The sequence below is a fragment of the Oncorhynchus keta genome, unplaced genomic scaffold (assembly GCF_023373465.1).
Source record: "Oncorhynchus keta strain PuntledgeMale-10-30-2019 unplaced genomic scaffold, Oket_V2 Un_scaffold_27030_pilon_pilon, whole genome shotgun sequence".
Lineage (NCBI taxonomy): Eukaryota > Metazoa > Chordata > Actinopteri > Salmoniformes > Salmonidae > Oncorhynchus > Oncorhynchus keta.
The window spans coordinates 1-17,500 of record NW_026290895.1 but is presented as its reverse complement, the minus strand read 5'-3'; the positions used below and the strand labels follow the sequence as shown (position 1 = coordinate 17,500).

Sequence of the window (17,500 nt, the reverse complement as noted above, 5' to 3'; positions counted from 1 at the left end):
TTAACCCCAACCCTAACCCCTTGGAGGGTTAGCCCCAACCCTAACCCCTTGGAGGGTTAGCCCCAACCCTAACCCCTCAGAACATTAAAACTAGCGTGAGCCCACCAAGCCCACCATAGTAGAAGCTAACATAGTAGAAGCTAACTCAGAACATTAAAACTCGCTCGAGCCCACCATAGTAGAAGCTAACATAGTAGAAGCTAACTCAGAACATTAAAACTCGCTCGAGCCCACCATAGTAGAAGCTAACTCTACTTCCGGCGCCGACTGAGATGGCCGCCTCGCTTCGCGTTCCTACGAAACTATGCAGTTTTTTGTTTTTTTACGTGTTATTTCTTACATTAGTACCCCAGGTCATCTTAGGTTTCATTGCATACAGTCGAGAAGAACTACTGAATATAAGATCAGTGTCAACTCACCATCAGTACGACCAAGAATATGTTTTCCGCGACGCGGATCCTGTGTTCTGCCTTACAAACAGGACAACGGAATGGATCGCAGGCAGCGACGAATCCGAAAAAGAGGGAAACGAGGTGGTGTTCTGGTCAGACTCCGAAAAAGGGCACATCGCGCACCCTTCCCCAGCATTCTTCTTGCCAATGTCCAGTCTCTTGACAACAAGGTTGACGAAATCCGAGCAAGGGTGGCATTCCAGAGGGACATCAGAGACTGCAACGTTCTCTGCTTCACGGAAACATGGCTTACTGGGAAGACGCTATCCGATGCGGTGCAGCCAATGGGTTTCTCCACGCATCGCGCCGACAGAAATAGACATCTTTCTGGTAAGAAGAGTGGCGGGGGCGTATGCCTCATGACTAACGAGACATAGTGTGATGAAGGAAACATACAGGAACTCAAATCCTTCTGTTCACCTGATTTAGAATCCCTCACAATCAAATGTAGACCGCATTATCTTCCAAGAGAATTCTCTTCGATTATAATCACAGCCGTATATATCCCCCCCCAAGCATTTAACTCTTTGCAAACTCTTTGCAAACTGGAAACCATTTATCTGGAGGCTGCATTCATTGTAGCTGGGGATTTTAACAAAGCTAATCTGAAAACAAGACTCCCTAAATTTTATCAGCATATCGATTGCGCAACCAGGGGTGATAAAACCTTGGATCATTGTTACTCTAACTTCCGCGACGCATATAAGGCCCTGCCCCGCCCCCCTTTCGGAAAAGCTGACCACGACTCCATTTTGCTGATCCCTGCCTACAGGCAGAAGCTAAAACAAGAGGCTCCCACGCTGAGGTCTGTCCAACGCTAGTCAGACCAAGCTGACTCCACACTCCAAGACTGCTTCCATCACGTGGACTGGGACATGTTTCGTATTGCGTCAGATGGAAATATTGACGAATACGCTGATTCGGTGTGCGAGTTCATTAGAACGTGCGTCGAAGATGTCGTTCCCATAGCAACGATAAAAACATTCCCAAACCAGAAACCGTGGATTGATGGCAGCATTCGCGTGAAACTGAAAGCGCGAACCACTGCTTTTAATCAGGGCAAGGTGTCTGGTAACATGTCCGAATATAAACAATGCAGCTATTCCCTCCGCAAGGCTATTAAACAAGCTAAGCGTCAGTATAGAGACAAAGTAGAATCTCAATTCAATGGCTCAGACACAAGAGGCATGTGGCAGGGTCTACAGTCAATCACGGACTACAAGAAGAAACCCAGCCCAGTCACGGACCAGGATGTCTTGCTCCCAGGCAGACTAAATAACTTTTTTGCCCGCTTTGAGGACAATACAGTGCCACTGACACGGCCTGCAACGAAAACATGCAGTCTCTCCTTCACTGCAGCTGAGGTGAGTAAGACATTTAAACGTGTTAACCCTCGCAAGGCTGCAGGCCCAGACGGCATCCCCAGCCGCGCCCTCAGAGCATGCGCAGACCAGCTGGCCGGTGTGTTTACGGACATATTCAATCAATCCCTATACCAGTCTGCTGTTCTCACATGCTTCAAGAGGGCCACCATTGTTCCTGTTCCCAAGAAAGCTAAGGTAACTGAGCTAAACGACTACCGCCCCGTAGCACTCACTTCCGTCATCATGAAGTGCTTTGAGAGACTAGTCAAGGACCATATCACCTCCACCCTACCTGACACCCTAGACCCACTCCAATTTGCTTACCGCCCAAATAGGTCCACAGACGATGCAATCTCAACCACACTGCACACTGCCCTAACCCACCTGGACAAGAGGAATACCTATGTGAGAATGCTGTTCATCGACTACAGCTCGGCATTCAACACCATAGTACCCTCCAAGCTCGTCATCAAGCTCGAGACCCTGGGTCTCGACCCCACCCTGTGCAACTGGGTACTGGACTTCCTGACGGGCCGCCCCCAGGTGGTGAGGGTAGGCAACAACATCTCCTCCCCGCTGATCCTCAACACGGGGGCCCCACAAGGGTGCGTTCTGAGCCCTCTCCTGTAGTCCCTGTTCACCCACGACTGCGTGGCCACGCACGCCTCCAACTCAATCATCAAGTTTGCGGACGACACAACAGTGGTAGGCTTGATTACCAACAACGACGAGACGGCCTACGGGGAGGAGGTGAGGGCCCTCGGAGTGTGGTGTCAGGAAAATAACCTCACACTCAACGTCAACAAAACTAAGGAGATGATTGTGGACTTCAGGAAGCAGCAGAGGGAACACCCCCCTATCCACATCGATGGAACAGTAGTGGAGAGGGTAGCAAGTTTTAAGTTCCTCGGCATACACATCACAGACAAACTGAATTGGTCCACTCACACTGACAGCGTCGTGAAGAAGGCGCAGCAGCGCCTCTTCAACCTCAGGAGGCTGAAGAAATTTGGCTTGTCACCAAAAGCACTCACAAACTTCTACAGATGCACAATCGAGAGCATCCTGGCGGGCTGTATCACCGCCTGGTACGGCAACTGCTCTGCCCTCAACCGTAAGGCTCTCCAGAGGGTAGTGAGGTCTGCACAACGCATCACCGGGGGCAAACTACCTGCCCTCCAGGACACCTACACCACCCGATGTTACAGGAAGGCCATAAAGATCATCAAGGACATCAACCACCCGAGCCACTGCCTGTTCACCCCGCTATCATCCAGAAGGCGAGGTCAGTACAGGTGCATCAAAGCTGGGACCGAGAGACTGAAAAACAGCTTCTATCTCAAGGCTATCAGACTGTTAAACAGCCACCACTAACATTGAGTGGCTGCTGCCAACACACTGTCATTGACACTGACCCAACTCCAGCCACTTTAATAATGGGAATTGATGGGAAATGATGTAAATATATCACTAGCCACATTAAACAATGCTATCTTATATAATGTTACTTACCCTACATTATTCATCTCATATGCATACGTATATACTGTACTCTATATCATCTACTGCATCCTTATGTAATACATGTATCACTAGCCACTTTAACTATGCCACTTGTTTACTTTGTCTACATACTCATCTCATATGTATATACTGTACTCGATACCATCTACTGTATGCTGCTCTGTACCATCACTCATTCATATATCCTTATGTACATATTCCTTATCCCCTTACACTGTGTATAAGACAGTAGTTTTGGAATTGTTAGTTAGATTACTTGTTGGTTATCACTGCATTGTCGGAACTAGAAGCACAAGCATTTCGCTACACTCGCATTAACATCTGCTAACCATGTGTATGTGACAAATACAATTTGATTTGATTTGATTTGAACTCAGAACATTAAAACTAGCGTGAGCCCACCAAGCCCACCATAGTAGAAACTAACTCAGAACATTAAAACTAGCGCGAGCCCACCAAGCCCACCACAGTAGAAACTAACTCAGAACATTAAAACTAGCGTGAGCCCACCAAGCCCACCATAGTAGAAACTAACTCAGAACATTAAAACTAGCGCGAGCCCAGCATAGTAGAAACTAACTCAGAACATTAAAACTAGCGTGAGCCCACCATAGTAGAAACTAACTCAGAACGTTAAAACTAGCACGAGCCCACCAAGCCCACCATAGTAGAAACTAACTCAGAACATTAAAACTAGAGTGAGCCCACCATAGTAGAAGATAACTCAGAACGTTAAAACTAGCACGAGCCCACCAAGCCCACCACAGTAGAAACTAACTCAGAACATTAAAACTAGCGTGAGCCCACCAAGCCCACCATAGTAGAAGATAACTCAGAACATTAAAACTAGCGCGAGCCCACCAAGCCCACCATAGTAGAAGATAACTCAGAACATTAAAACTAGCGTGAGCCCACCAAGCCCACCATAGTAGAAGATAACTCAGAACATTAAAACTAGCGTGAGCCCACCAAGCCCACCATAGTAGAAGATAACTCAGAACATTAAAACTAGCTTGAGCCCACCAAGCCCACCATAGTAGAAGATAACTCAGAACATTAAAACTAGCGCGAGCCCACCAAGCCCACCATAGTAGAAGATAACTCAGAACATTAAAACTAGCGTGAGCCCACCATAGTAGAAGATAACTCAGAACATTAAAACTAGCGCGAGCCCACCAAGCCCACCATAGTAGAAACTAACTCAGAACATTAAAACTAGCTCGAGCCCACCATAGTAGAAACTAACTCAGAACATTAAAACTAGCGCGAGCCCACCAAGCCCACCATAGTAGAAACTAACTCAGAACATTAAAACTAGCTCGAGCCCACCAAGCCCACCATAGTAGAAGCTAACTCAGAACATTAAAACTAGCGTGAGCCCACCATAGTAGAAGATAACTCAGAACATTAAAACTAGCGCGAGCCCACCAAGCCCACCATAGTAGAAACTAACTCAGAACATTAAAACTAGCTCGAGCCCACCATAGTAGAAACTAACTCAGAACATTAAAACTAGCGCGAGCCCACCAAGCCCACCATAGTAGAAACTAACTCAGAACATTAAAACTAGCTCGAGCCCACCAAGCCCACCATAGTAGAAGCTAACTCAGAACATTAAAACTAGCGTGAGCCCACCATAGTAGAAACTAACTCAGAACATTAAAACTAGCTCGAGCCCACCAAGCCCACAATAGTAGAAACTAACTCAGAACATTAAAACTAGCGCGAGCCCACCAAGCCCACCATAGTAGAAACTAACTCAGAACATTAAAACTAGCGTGAGCCCACCATAGTAGAAACTAACTCAGAACATTAAAACTAGCGCGAGCCCACCAAGCCCACCATAGTAGAAGATAACTCAGAACATTAAAACTAGCGTGAGCCCACCATAGTAGAAACTAACTCAGAACATTAAAACTAGCGCGAGCCCACCAAGCCCACCATAGAAGATAACTCAGAACATTAAAACTAGCATGAGCCCACCATAGTAGAAGCTAACTCAGAACATTAAAACTAGCGGCAGCCCACCAAGCCCACCATAGTAGAAACTAACTCAGAACATTAAAACTAGCTCGAGCCCACCATAGTAGAAACTAACTCAGAACATTAAAACTAGCGCGAGCCCACCTTAGTAGAAACTAACTCAGATCATTAAAACTAGCGTGAGCCCACCAAGCCCACCATAGTAGAAACTAACTCAGAACATTAAAACTAGCACAAGCCCACCATAGTAGAAACTAACTCAGAACATTAAAACTAGCGTGAGCCCACCAAGCCCACCATAGTAGAAGATAACTCAGAACATTAAAACTAGCACAAGCCCACCATAGTAGAAACTAACTCAGAACATTAAAACTAGCGTGAGCCCACCAAGCCCACCATAGTAGAAGATAACTCAGAACATTAAAACTAGCGTGAGCCCACCATAGTAGAAGATAACTCAGAACATTAAAACTAGCGTGAGCCCACCAAGCCCACCATAGTAGAAGATAGCTCTGAACATTAAAACTAGCGCGAGCCCACCAAGCCCACCATAGTAGAAGATAACTCAGAACATTAAAACTAGCGTGAGCCCACCATAGTAGAAGATAACTCAGAACATTAAAACTAGCGTGAGCCCACCAAGCCCACCATAGTAGAAGATAACTCAGAACATTAAAACTAGCGCGAGCCCACCAAGCCCACCATAGTAGAAACTAACTCAGATCATTAAAACTAGCGCGAGCCCACCAAGCCCACCATAGTAGAAACTAACTCAGAACATTAAAACTAGCGCGAGCCCACCAAGCCCACCATAGTATAAACTAACTCAGAACATTAAAACTAGCATGAGCCCACCAAGCCCACCATAGTATAAACTAACTCAGAACATTAAAACTAGCTCGAGCCCACCAAGTCCACCATAGTAGAAACTAACTCAGAACATTAAAACTAGCTCGAGCCCACCATAGTAGAAACTAACTCAGAACATTAAAACTAGCGTGAGCCCACCAAGCCCACCATAGTAGAAGATAAATCAGAACATTAAAACTAGCTCGAGCCCACCAAGCCCACCATAGTAGAAACTAACTCAGAACATTAAAACTAGCGTGAGCCCACCATAGTAGAAACTAACTCAGAACATTAAAACTAGCGTGAGCCCACCATAGTAGAAGATAACTCAGAACATTAAAACTAGCGTGAGCCCACCAAGCCCACCATAGTAGAAGATAACTCAGAACATTAAAACTAGCGTGAGCCCACCAAGCCCACCATAGTAGAAACTAACTCAGAACATTAAAACTAGCGTGAGCCCACCAAGCCCACCATAGTAGAAACTAACTCAGAACATTAAAACTAGCGCGAGCCCACCAAGCCCACCATAGTAGAAACTAACTCAGAACATTAAAACTAGCGTGAGCCCACCAAGCCCACCATAGTAGAAACTAACTCAGAACATTAAAACTAGCGCAAGCCCACCATAGTAGAAACTAACTCAGAACATTAAAACTAGCGCGAGCCCACCAAGCCCACCATAGTAGAAACTAACTCAGAACATTAAAACTAGCGTGAGCCCACCTTAGTAGAAACTAACTCAGAACATTAAAACTAGCGTGAGCCCACCAAGCCCACCATAGTAGAAGATAACTCAGAACATTAAAACTAGCGCGAGCCCACCAAGCCCACCATAGAAGATAACTCAGAACATTAAAACTAGCGTGAGCCCACCATAGTAGAAGATAACTCAGAACATTAAAACTAGCGTGAGCCCACCAAGCCCACCATAGTAGAAGATAACTCAGAACATTAAAACTAGCGCGAGCCCACCAAGCCCACCATAGTAGAAGATAACTCAGAACATTAAAACTAGCGTGAGCCCACCATAGTAGAAGATAACTCAGAACATTAAAACTAGCGTGAGCCCACCAAGCCCACCATAGTAGAAGATAACTCAGAACAGGTACAGCCTTTTGTGGCCAAACTGGTATTACTCCTCTTGTATAGGAAAAGGGCACTCTGCTAAGTAAATACCATAAATAATCGGTGTCATATATTAGTGTTGAATGACAATGTGTGTGTGTGTGTTACAGTCCCAGACCCCTCCAGGAGATTCCTCCCTTCCTGTGTCCGGACCGTAACAAGGTGAACTTCATCCCTAAGAGTGGCTCAGCCTTCTGCCTGGTCAGCATCCTGAAGCCCCTGTTGCCCGCCCCGGAGCTCAGCTTCAGATCAGGGGTTGGCCTCCGCAGCCTGTCCCCCAGCTTGGTGCCTCTGGGTGGGGTTGGCCTGCGCAGTCTGTCCCCCTCCATAATGCCTCTAGGTGGGGTGGGCCTCCGTAGCCTGTCCCCTTCCCTAGGGGTATCCTGGGGCACAGTCCACCAGCAACCCTGCCTGCCCAGACACCTGGAGGAACCAGAGAGCTAGAGCACCACACTTCTGCCCCGGAGGACAGACTGCTGAATAACATCACAGTCAGATAAACATAATGAACATAATACCCTGCTGATCGAGACGCCTTCGACATGCTAACTCCCCTGGTCATAACTGTCCCCTGGTTCTACCTGCTCATTCTAACTCCACCCACTGGTCCTACCTGGTCCCAACGTTCCACTGATCCTATGTACCGAGAGGATACAGGAGACACTTTTTATTTTCAGCGCATTGAACCATGAAACCTCTCCACATTTTCAAATCATTATTATGTATTTTGAATTAAGATGTCTTCCAGTGTGAAGCTGTGTGGTTTCCGTGGTGATCTGGGCTCAGAGATATTGTAGCAAAACTAAGATGGGCGGGATGAAAGAAAAACAATAATGTGCCTGAAGACCTGTCTCGTGGTGCCTGTCCAGTGTTCTGCTTCGTCTGCCTCCCCTCTCTCTCTCTCATTCCCTCCCTCCTTTCCTCTCTCTCTCTCTCTCTCTCTCCTTCCTTCCTTCCTTCCTTCCTTCCTTCCTTCCTTCCTTCCTCCATCCCTCCCCTTTCCTCACTCCCTCCCTCCCCTTTCCTCCCTCCCTACCCTTTCCTCCTTCCTCCATCATCCCTCTTTTTTCCTCCTTTTCTCACTCCTTCCCTCCCTCCCCTTTCCTCCATCCCTCTTTCCTTCCTCCCTCTATCCTTACCACAGATGGTTGTTGGCCTTTCTGTGACATTGGGTGCTGTAGGTGTCCTGGAGGGCAGGTAGTTTGCCCCCGGTGATGCGTTTGGCAAACCGCACCACCCTCTGGAGAGCCCTGCGGTTGTGGGTGGTGCAGTTGCCTTACCAGGCGGTGATACAGCCCGACATGATGCTCTCAATTATGCATCTGTAAAAGTATGTGAGGGTTTTAGGTGCCAATTCAAATTTCTTCAGCCTCCTGGGGTTGAAGAGGCGCTGTTACTTTACTGTGCCTGCCATGGGGAAGTGTCTGAAATGTATTGGATCTGGAGATAATGAGGCACTGTGTTTGTATTTTAGGCAACAATGAGAACTGGATTAAAATAGTAATAATATAACATTATTACTAGGTTGGTTAGTGGTCATTTAAGGGTGGTTAGGGGTCATTTAAGGGTGGTTAGGGGTCATTTAAGGGTGGTTATGGGGTTAGGGGTCATTGAAGGTGGGTTAGGGGGTAATTTAAGGTTGGTTGGGGGTTTGGGGGCCATTTAAGGTTAGTTGGGGGTTTGGGGGCCATTTAAGGTTGGTTAGGGGTAATGTACAGTTGGTTGGGGGTTTAGGGGACATTTAAGGTTGGTTAGGGGGTAATTTAAGGTTGGTTGGTGGTTTGGGGGCCATTTAAGGTTTGTTAGGGGTCATGTAAGGTTGGTTACGGGTCAATTTAAGGTTGATTGGGGGGTTAGGGGGTCATTTAAGGTGGGTTAGGGGGCTAGGGGTCATTTAAGGTTGGTTAGGGGTCATTTAAGGTTGGTTGGGGGTTTGGGGGCCATTTAAGGTTGGTTAGGGGGTAATTTAAGGTTGGTTAGGGGTTTAGGGGACATTTAAGGTTGGTTAGGGGTAATTTAAGGTTGGTTAGGGGTTTAAGGTTGGTTACGGGTCAATTTAAGGTTGATTGGGGGTTAGGGGGTCATTTAAGGTTGGTTGGGGGTTTGGGGGCCATTTAAGGTTGGTTAGGGGTAATTTACAGTTGGTTGGGGGTTTAGGGGACATTTAAGGTTGGTTAGGGGGTAATTTAAGGTTGGTTAGGGGTTTAAGGTTGGTTACGGGTCAATTTAAGGTTGATTGGGGGTTAGGGGGTCATTTAAGGTTGGTTAGGGGTCAATTTAAGGTTGATTGGGGGTTAGGGGGTCATTTAAGGTTGGTTGGGGGTTTGGGGGCCATTTAAGGTTGGTTAGGGGTAATTTACAGTTGGTTGGGGGTTTAGGGGACATTTAAGGTTGGTTAGGGGGTAATTTAAGGTTGATTGGGGGTTAGGGGGTCATTTAAGGTGGGTTAGGGGGCTAGGGGTCATTTAAGGTGGGTTAGGGATCATTTAAGGTTGGTTATGGGGTCATTTAAGGTTGGTTAGGTGGTTAGGGGTCATTTAAGGTTGGTTAGGGGGTTAGGGGTCATTTAAGGTTGGTTAGAGAGTTAGGGGTCATTTAAGGTTGGTTAGGGGGTTAGGGGTCATTTAAGGTTGGTTAGAGGGTTAGGGGTCATTTAAGGTTGGTTAGGGGTCATTTAAGGTTGGTTAGAGAGTTAGGGGTCATTTAAGGTTGGTTAGAGAGTTAGGGGTCATTTAAGGTTGGTTAGGGGGTTAGGGGTCATTTAAGGTTGGTTAGGGGGTCATTTAAGGTTGGTTAGGGGGTTAGGGGTCATTTAAGGTTGGTTAGGGGGTCATTTAAGGTTGGTTAGAGAGTTAGGGGTCATTTAAGGTTGGTTAGGGGGTCATTTAAGGTTGGTTAGAGAGTTAGGGGTCATTTAAGGTTGGTTAGGTGGTTAGGGGTCATTTAAGGTTGGTTAGGGGGTTAGGGGTCATTTAAGGTTGGTTAGGGGGTTAGGGGTCATTTAAGGTTGGTTAGGGGGTCATTTAAGGTTGGTTAGAGAGTTAGGGGTCATTTAAGGTTGGTTAGGGGGTCATTTAAGGTTGGTTAGAGAGTTAGGGGTCATTTAAGGTTGGTTAGGTGGTTAGGGGTCATTTAAGGTTGGTTAGGGGGTTAGGGGTCATTTAAGGTGGGTTAGGGGGTCAGCGTAACTTACTTAGGGTTCGATTCAATCTGGATGGCTGAAGCGTTACAGACCGTGTGATAGAAATGTGAAGGTCATTTCCCATTGAGCCGACATATGCAGCGTTTACCGTGAATGCCGTCTCCGGTAACACAGGAACATTGCCTTTACATTTCTATCAGGTGGTAAAGTTGAACTTCAGCCATACAGATTGAATAGAGCCCTTAGGGTGGGGAGGCGTTTTTGGTGGTTATTACCAGAGCTCAGAATTGATCCCGGTCAGGGCTCTAAGCGTTCTACATAACTGTACAGACTTCTAAACTACCAGTACTGTCCACTCAACAGAGAAATGAAGAGCTCTTCTGTCAAAGTAGATTTTAATATTGGAGATGATATTTGATCATGTTTTACAACCTGTAGCAGTGGGGTTATAGGTCAACTTTGGACATGAAAAACAGTCCAACTCCGCATCTTTCCCAATTTACAAACATAAACAAGGCCTTTGGTGGTACATCATGTCATTCTAGTCAGGTTGCACATGACCAACGTACAGTTGGATCGGAAGGTTACATACACCTTAGCCAAATACATTTAAACTCAGTTCTTCACAATTCCTGACATTTAATCCTACTACAAATTCCCTGTTTTAGGTCAGTTAGGATCACCACTTTATTTTAAGAATGTCAGAATAATAGTAGAGAGAATGATTTATTTCAGCTTTGATTTCTTTCATCACATTCCCAGTGGGTCAGAAGTTCACATACACTCAATTAGTATTTGGTAGCATTGCCTTTAAATGGTTTAACTTTGGCAAACGTTTTGGGTAGCCTTCCACAAGTGAATTCCACAAGTGAATTTTGGCCCATTCCTCCTGACAGAGCTGGTGTAACGGAGTCCGGTTTGTAGGCCTCCTTGCTCACACACACTTTTTCAGTTATGCCCACACATTTTCTATAGGATTGAGGTCAGGGCTTTGTGATGCCCACTCCAATACCTTGACTTTGTTGTCCTTAAGCCATTTTGCCACAACTTTGGAAGTATGCTTGAGGTCATTGTCCATTTGCGACCAAGCTTTAACTTCCTGACTGATGTCTTGAGATCTTGCTTCAATATATCTACATAACTTTAATGCCTCATTATGCCATCTATTTTGTGAAGTGCACCAGTCCCTCCTGCAGCAAAGCACCCGGTGTTCTTCGGCTTGCAAGTACCCCCTTTTTCCACCAAACATAATGATGGTCATTATGGCCAAAGAGTTCAATTTTTGTTTCATCAGACCATAGGACATTTCTCCAAAAAGTACGATCTTTGTCCCCATGTGCAGTTTCAAACCGTAGTTGGGCTTTTTTATGGCAGTTTTGGAGCAGTGGCTTCTTCATTGCTGAGCGGCCTTTCAGGTTATGTCGATATAGGACATGTTTTACTGTGGATATAGATACTTTTGTACCTGTTTCCTCCAGCATCTTCACAAGGTCCTTTGCTGTTGTTCTGGGATTGATTTGCACTTTCGCACCAAAGTACGCTCATCTCTTGGAGACAGAACGTGTCTCCTTCCTGAGCGGTATGATGGCTGCGTGGTCTCATGGTGTTTATAGTTGCGTACTATTGTTTGTACAGATGAACGTGGTACCTTCAGGCATTTGGAAATTGCTCCCAAGGATGAACCAGACTTGTGGAGGTCTACAATTCTTTTTCTGAGGTCTTGGCTGATTTCTTTTGATTTTCCCATGATGTCAAGCAAAGAGGCACTGAGTTTGAAGGTAGGCCTTGAAATACATCCACAGGTACACTTGACTCACATTATGTCAATTAGCCTATCAAAAGCTTCTAAATCCATGACATCATTTTCTGGAGTTTCCAAGCTGTTTAAAGGCACAGTCAACTTCGTGTATGTAAACTTCTGACCCACTGGAATTGTGATACAGTGAATTATAAGTGAAAGAAACTGTAAACAATTGTTGGAAAAATGACTTGTGTCATGCACAAAGTAGATGTCCTAACTGACTTGCCAAAACTATAGTTTGTTAACAAGACATTTGTGGAGTGGTTGAAAAACGAGTTTTAATGATTCCAACCTAAGTGTATGTAAACTTCGACTTCAACTGCAGCTAGTTCATTAGCTAAGCTAGCCACTGTAGCCAGTTTGTTAGCTAAGCTAGCCACTGTAGCCAGTTTGTTAGCTAAGTTAGCCACTGTAGCCAGTTTGTTAGCTAAGCTAGCCACTGTAGCCAGTTTGTTAGCTAAGTTAGCCACTGTAGCCAGTTTGTTAGCTAAGCTAGCCACTGTAGCCAGTTTGTTAGCTAAGCTAGCCACTGTAGCCAGTTTGTTAGCTAAGCTAGCCACTGTATCTAGCCTGTAACTCCTCCAGTATGTGTTGACATCATTTCACATGATTTGTTTTTGGAGATCAGAAAGAAATGGCACTTCTATAGCCAAATATCTTATTTTGCCATTTTGTTAAAAGCAATAAATGACCTGGTATGATGGTGCATTGATCAGTTATACCGTTTAAAGACATTATTTTTGCGCTTTTGCCCAAAATCGACCTTCAAATGTATTGGCAGAGATGTCCACCAGGGTAGACTGGAAAGGATGGGAGGTGAGTTGGTAATGAAATACTCAACTTGATGACAAATAAATACTTTTAAAGAAACGCACAAATGGAAAAACATCTCAAATAACAGTTTAATAAAGATCCTTCAACATGTCTGTTGATAACCGTTTCATTCTATGACGTTACACTTTAAGTGAATAAAAGGTATAGTTGAATCAAAGCATTTGTGATTGATATACATCCTGTGACGTTACACATCCTTTAAGTGAAATAAAAGGTATAGTTGAATCAAATAAAGCTGAAGCTGAAGGCTGAATACTTTCTGAATGCCCTGTAAAGTAATAAAAACTGCATCGTGAGACTTACGTCTGCACAATATTCCCATTCTTCTCATGAAAAGATCAGAGCTATATGCTTCTGATAAACAATCATCAAACGCATGCATAGTGACATCACATTACCCCATAGTGACATCACAATACCCCATAGTGACATCACACAGAGAAAAGCTTCTAGAGTTCCTGTATCACGAAAACAGAATCAGTGATATGAGCTTCAGTGAGGTAGAACAAGCTGTTTCCTAGGTGATCTATGTGACTACAGTACAGTATAAATCCTACCTGCTAAAAGGGCTGTATGGTAGTATTAGCAAGGTGAGATGTATCAAATCCAGTTCTTGAAGTCGAGACAAGAACCAGATGCTGCAGTTTACATGATTAGACCATCTTAGACATCATCTCAGTTAACTCACATCTGCACGATTTAGTTCTGGGTCCATGTGTCCATGTTCTGGTTCTCTGGGTCCATGTTCTGGTTCTCTGGGTCCATGTTCTGGGTCTCTGTGTCTCTGGGTCCATGTTCTGGGTCTCTGTGCCCATGTTCTGGGTCTCTGGGTCCAAGTTCTGGGTCCATGTGTTTAATGATATATGGCCAATATACCCCGCATAAGGGCTGTTGGCACGACGCGAAGCAGAGGTCCAGGATACAGCCCTTAGCAGTGCTATACTGGCCATATACCACCAACCCAGTATTGCTATTCTAAACTGCTCACCAACATAAACGGAACAGGAAACTAGGAGTTGTGGTATGTTGTCTGATATACACAACACTGGAATGCTGTTTCAGCCAATCAGAATTCAGGACCCAAACTACCCGCTTTATAATTAGTACTATAGACCATGTCACTGGTAGAGCCCGGTCCGGTGATAGGTTGTTGGGCCAACCAATCAGGTGTTAGGTTCTATATTATATCTCTAAGGTTAAGCCCACCCCACTTACAGTACATATCCTGTATAGAAGATGAATCTCAGTCAAATCCTCCTCAATCATCAATATAGAATATTACAGACATTACAAAGTATACAGTAACTACATACACACCCCCCTCAGGCATTGAGGATCTCATCATCAGAGCGTCCGATGGTGTCAGGGTTAGAGAGGGGGTCCAGATCAGCAAACAGGTTGAACCATGCAGACATGTCCCGCGATGCAGCTTTAGGAACTAGACAAACACACACACACACACACACACACACACACACACACACACACACACACACACACACACACACACACACACACACACACAGGTACTGAATTGGTACTGTAAGGCACATTTGAAAGCTAAAACTAAACCCAACACTGCTGAGCCAACGACATCAAGCCTCACAAACCACACCCTCTCACCATTGGCTGTTGACTTTGGGCCACCCTTAGCTGACTGGACCTGGCCCGACACTGGGGACTGTAGGGGCGGAGCCTGGAACATGGGAGGCGTCGCCCAGCCTGAGAGAAAGAAGGACAGAGGAGGATAGAAAGGAGGGAGAGGAAACAAGGGAATGTGATGTCATCATTCTTCCAGGAAAGAAGAGAAGAAAGAACACAACAAGCTGATAAGAATGTACTAGAATCAGTTTCTAGATGCTACAAGAACTGGAGACAAACTATCAGTTTCTAGAACTGGAGACAAACTATCAGTTTCTAGAACTGGAGACAAAACTATCAGTTTCTAGAACTGGAGACAAACTATCAGTTTCTAGAACTGGAGACAAACTATCAGTTTCTAGATGCTACTAGAACTGGAGACAAACTATCAGTTTCTAGATGCTACTAGAACTGGAGACAAACTATCAGTTTCTAGATGCTACTAGAACTGGAGATAAACTATCAGTTTCTAGAACTGGAGACAAAACTATCAGTTTCTAGATGCTACAAGAACTGGAGACAAACTATCAGTTTCTAGAACTGGAGACAAACTATCAGTTTCTAGAACTGGAGACAAACTATCAGTTTCTAGATGCTACTAGAACTGGAGACAAACTATCAGTTTCTAGAACTGGAGACAAAACTATCAGTTTCTAGAACTGGAGACAAACTATCAGTTTCTAGAACTGGAGACAAAACTATCAGTTTCTAGAACTGGAGACAAAACTATCAGTTTCTAGATGCTACTAGAACTGGAGACAAAACTATCAGTTTCTAGATGCTACTAGAACTGGAGACAAACTATCAGTTTCTAGATGCTACTAGAACTGGAGATAAACTATCCGTTTCTAAATGCTACTAGAACTGGAGACAAACTATCAGTTTCTAGATGATAGTAGAACTGGAGACAAACTATCAGTTTCTAGAACTGGAGACAAACTATCAGTTTCTAGAACTGGATACAAACTATCAGTTTCTAGAACTGGATACAAACTATCAGTTTCTAGAACTGGAGACAAACTATCAGTTTCTAGAACTGGATACAAACTATCAGTTTCTAGAACTGGAGACAAAACTATCAGTTTCTAGATGATACTAGAACTGGAGACAAACTATCAGTTTCTAGAACTGGAGACAAAACTATCAGTTTCTAGATGAAACTAGAACTGGAGACAAACTATATGTTTGTAGATGCTACTAGAACTGGAGACAAACTATCAGTTTCTAGATGATACTAGAACTGGAGATAAACTATCAGTTTCTAAATGCTACTAGAACTGGAGACAAACTATCAGTTTCTAGAACTGGAGATAAACTATCAGTTTCTAAATGCTACTAGAACTGGAGACAAACTATCAGTTTATAGAACTGGAGACAAACTATCAGTTTCTAGTTGATAGTAGAACTGGATACAAACTATCAGTTTCTAGAACTGGAGACAAACTATCAGTTTCTAGATGATACTAGAACTGGAGACAAACTATCAGTTTCTAGATGCTACTAGAACTGGATACAAACTATCAGTTTCTAGATGCTACTAGAACTGGAGATAAACTATCAGTTTCTAGATGAAACTAGAACTGGATACAAACTATCAGTTTCTAGATGCTACTAGAACTGGAGACAAACTATCAGTTTCTAGATGCTACTAGAACTGGATACAAACTATCAGTTTCTAGATGCTACTAGAACTGGAGATAAACTATCAGTTTCTAGATGAAACTAGAACTGGATACAAACTATCAGTTTCTAGATGCTACTAGGTCATCTAGCCACTAGAGATCAGACATGTAGTAAGGTGATTCAGCCACTCGAGGTCAGACATGCAGTAGGGTCATCTAGCCACTAGAGGTCAGAAATCCAGTAAGGTCATCGAGCCACAAGAGGTCAGACATGCAGTAAGATCATCTAGCCACTAGAGGTCAGACCAGGAGATGGTGCTGACTGACTGACCTGTAGAACTCAGACTGTGGTCCAGCAGCTGGGAGGGCAGGAAGCCGGTGGGACTGGGGGACTGAGAGGGGGGGCAGGCCGCTCCAGTAGGTGGAGGAGGGACTAGATTGGGGGTGGGGGGGACAGGGTCTGAGAACTCCAAGCAGCCAAAGGTGCCTTGCCACTCTCGACTGAACTCGTCTGCGTCCATTGGTCCAGGGCTCAGGAGGTCCTTCAGAAAGGCCATGTCCCCAGTCTCTCTGTCCTCCTCCTCCTTGTCCCCCACCCTGGGACCCTGCTGCAGTAGAGAGCTTCCAGAGAGGTCCCCACCTAGAACACACAGCACAGAGAGACAGACAAAGCGTTAGAAACTGCATGTAGCCAGGTCATCAGGAACTATTAACTGTTACTGACTCATGTCAATTGAAAAACAGGCTGGTCTGAAACACCATTCACACGGAGGACAAAGTCAGCTCAGGACCTGAGAGACACCCGAGAGAGAACCCTGAGAGAGAGAGGGGAAATCAGTTGAAATCAAATGAGTCAGAAGACAACTGGAAGAATGAGATCAGAAAAACACCACACATGCACCTGAAAGAGAGAGGAGTCATCCAGGGGGAGGACAGCGGAGGACAGCGGAGTCAATCACCACCTTCCGGAGACACCTGAAACCCCACCTCTTTAAGGAATACCTAGGATAGGATAAGTAATCCTTCTCACCCCCCCCCCTAAAAGATTTAGATGCACTATTGTAAAGTGGCTGTTCCACTGGATGTCATAAGGTGAATGCACCAATTTGTAAGTCGCTCTGGATAAGAGCGTCTGCTAAATGACTTAATTGTCAAATGTA

The 17,500-nt window shown here is 44.9% G+C and overlaps 2 protein-coding genes across 2 annotated transcripts in view; one reads left to right on the top strand and one right to left on the bottom strand.

Annotated features, from left to right (window-relative positions):
- fam117ba (family with sequence similarity 117 member Ba) overlaps window positions 1-8,817 on the top strand; it is a 39,760-nt gene extending 30,943 nt beyond the window's left edge. The window contains 1 exon segment of the mRNA XM_052515471.1: window positions 7,411-8,817. Coding sequence (XP_052371431.1) covers window positions 7,411-7,744 — 334 coding nt within the window. The 3' untranslated portion in view covers window positions 7,745-8,817.
- Window positions 8,818-13,131: 4,314 nt separating this feature from the next.
- LOC127928473 (islet cell autoantigen 1-like protein) lies at window positions 13,132-17,001 on the bottom strand. The gene is made up of 3 exons (XM_052515472.1): window positions 16,672-17,001; window positions 14,701-14,799; window positions 13,132-14,515 (listed from the first exon to the last, which is right to left on the bottom strand). The coding sequence occupies exons 1-3, from the start codon at window positions 16,895-16,897 to the stop codon at window positions 14,400-14,402; spliced, it is 441 nt and encodes a 146-aa protein (XP_052371432.1). The 5' UTR covers window positions 16,898-17,001; the 3' UTR covers window positions 13,132-14,399.
- Between the last annotated feature and the right edge of the window lie 499 nt (window positions 17,002-17,500).

Bases quoted from the DNA above. Each gene is read 5' to 3' on its own strand.
- LOC127928473 (XM_052515472.1), bottom strand. From the start codon at position 16,897: ATGGCCTTTCTGAAGGACCTCCTGAGCCCTGGACCAATGGACGCAGAC. The intron at 14,800-16,671 runs GTCAGTCAGTCA...TCTTTCTCTCAG, and splicing joins CCACAGTCTGAGTTCTACAG to GCTGGGCGACGCCTCCCATG. The intron at 14,516-14,700 runs GTGAGAGGGTGT...GTGTTTGTCTAG, and splicing joins CCCAAAGTCAACAGCCAATG to TTCCTAAAGCTGCATCGCGG.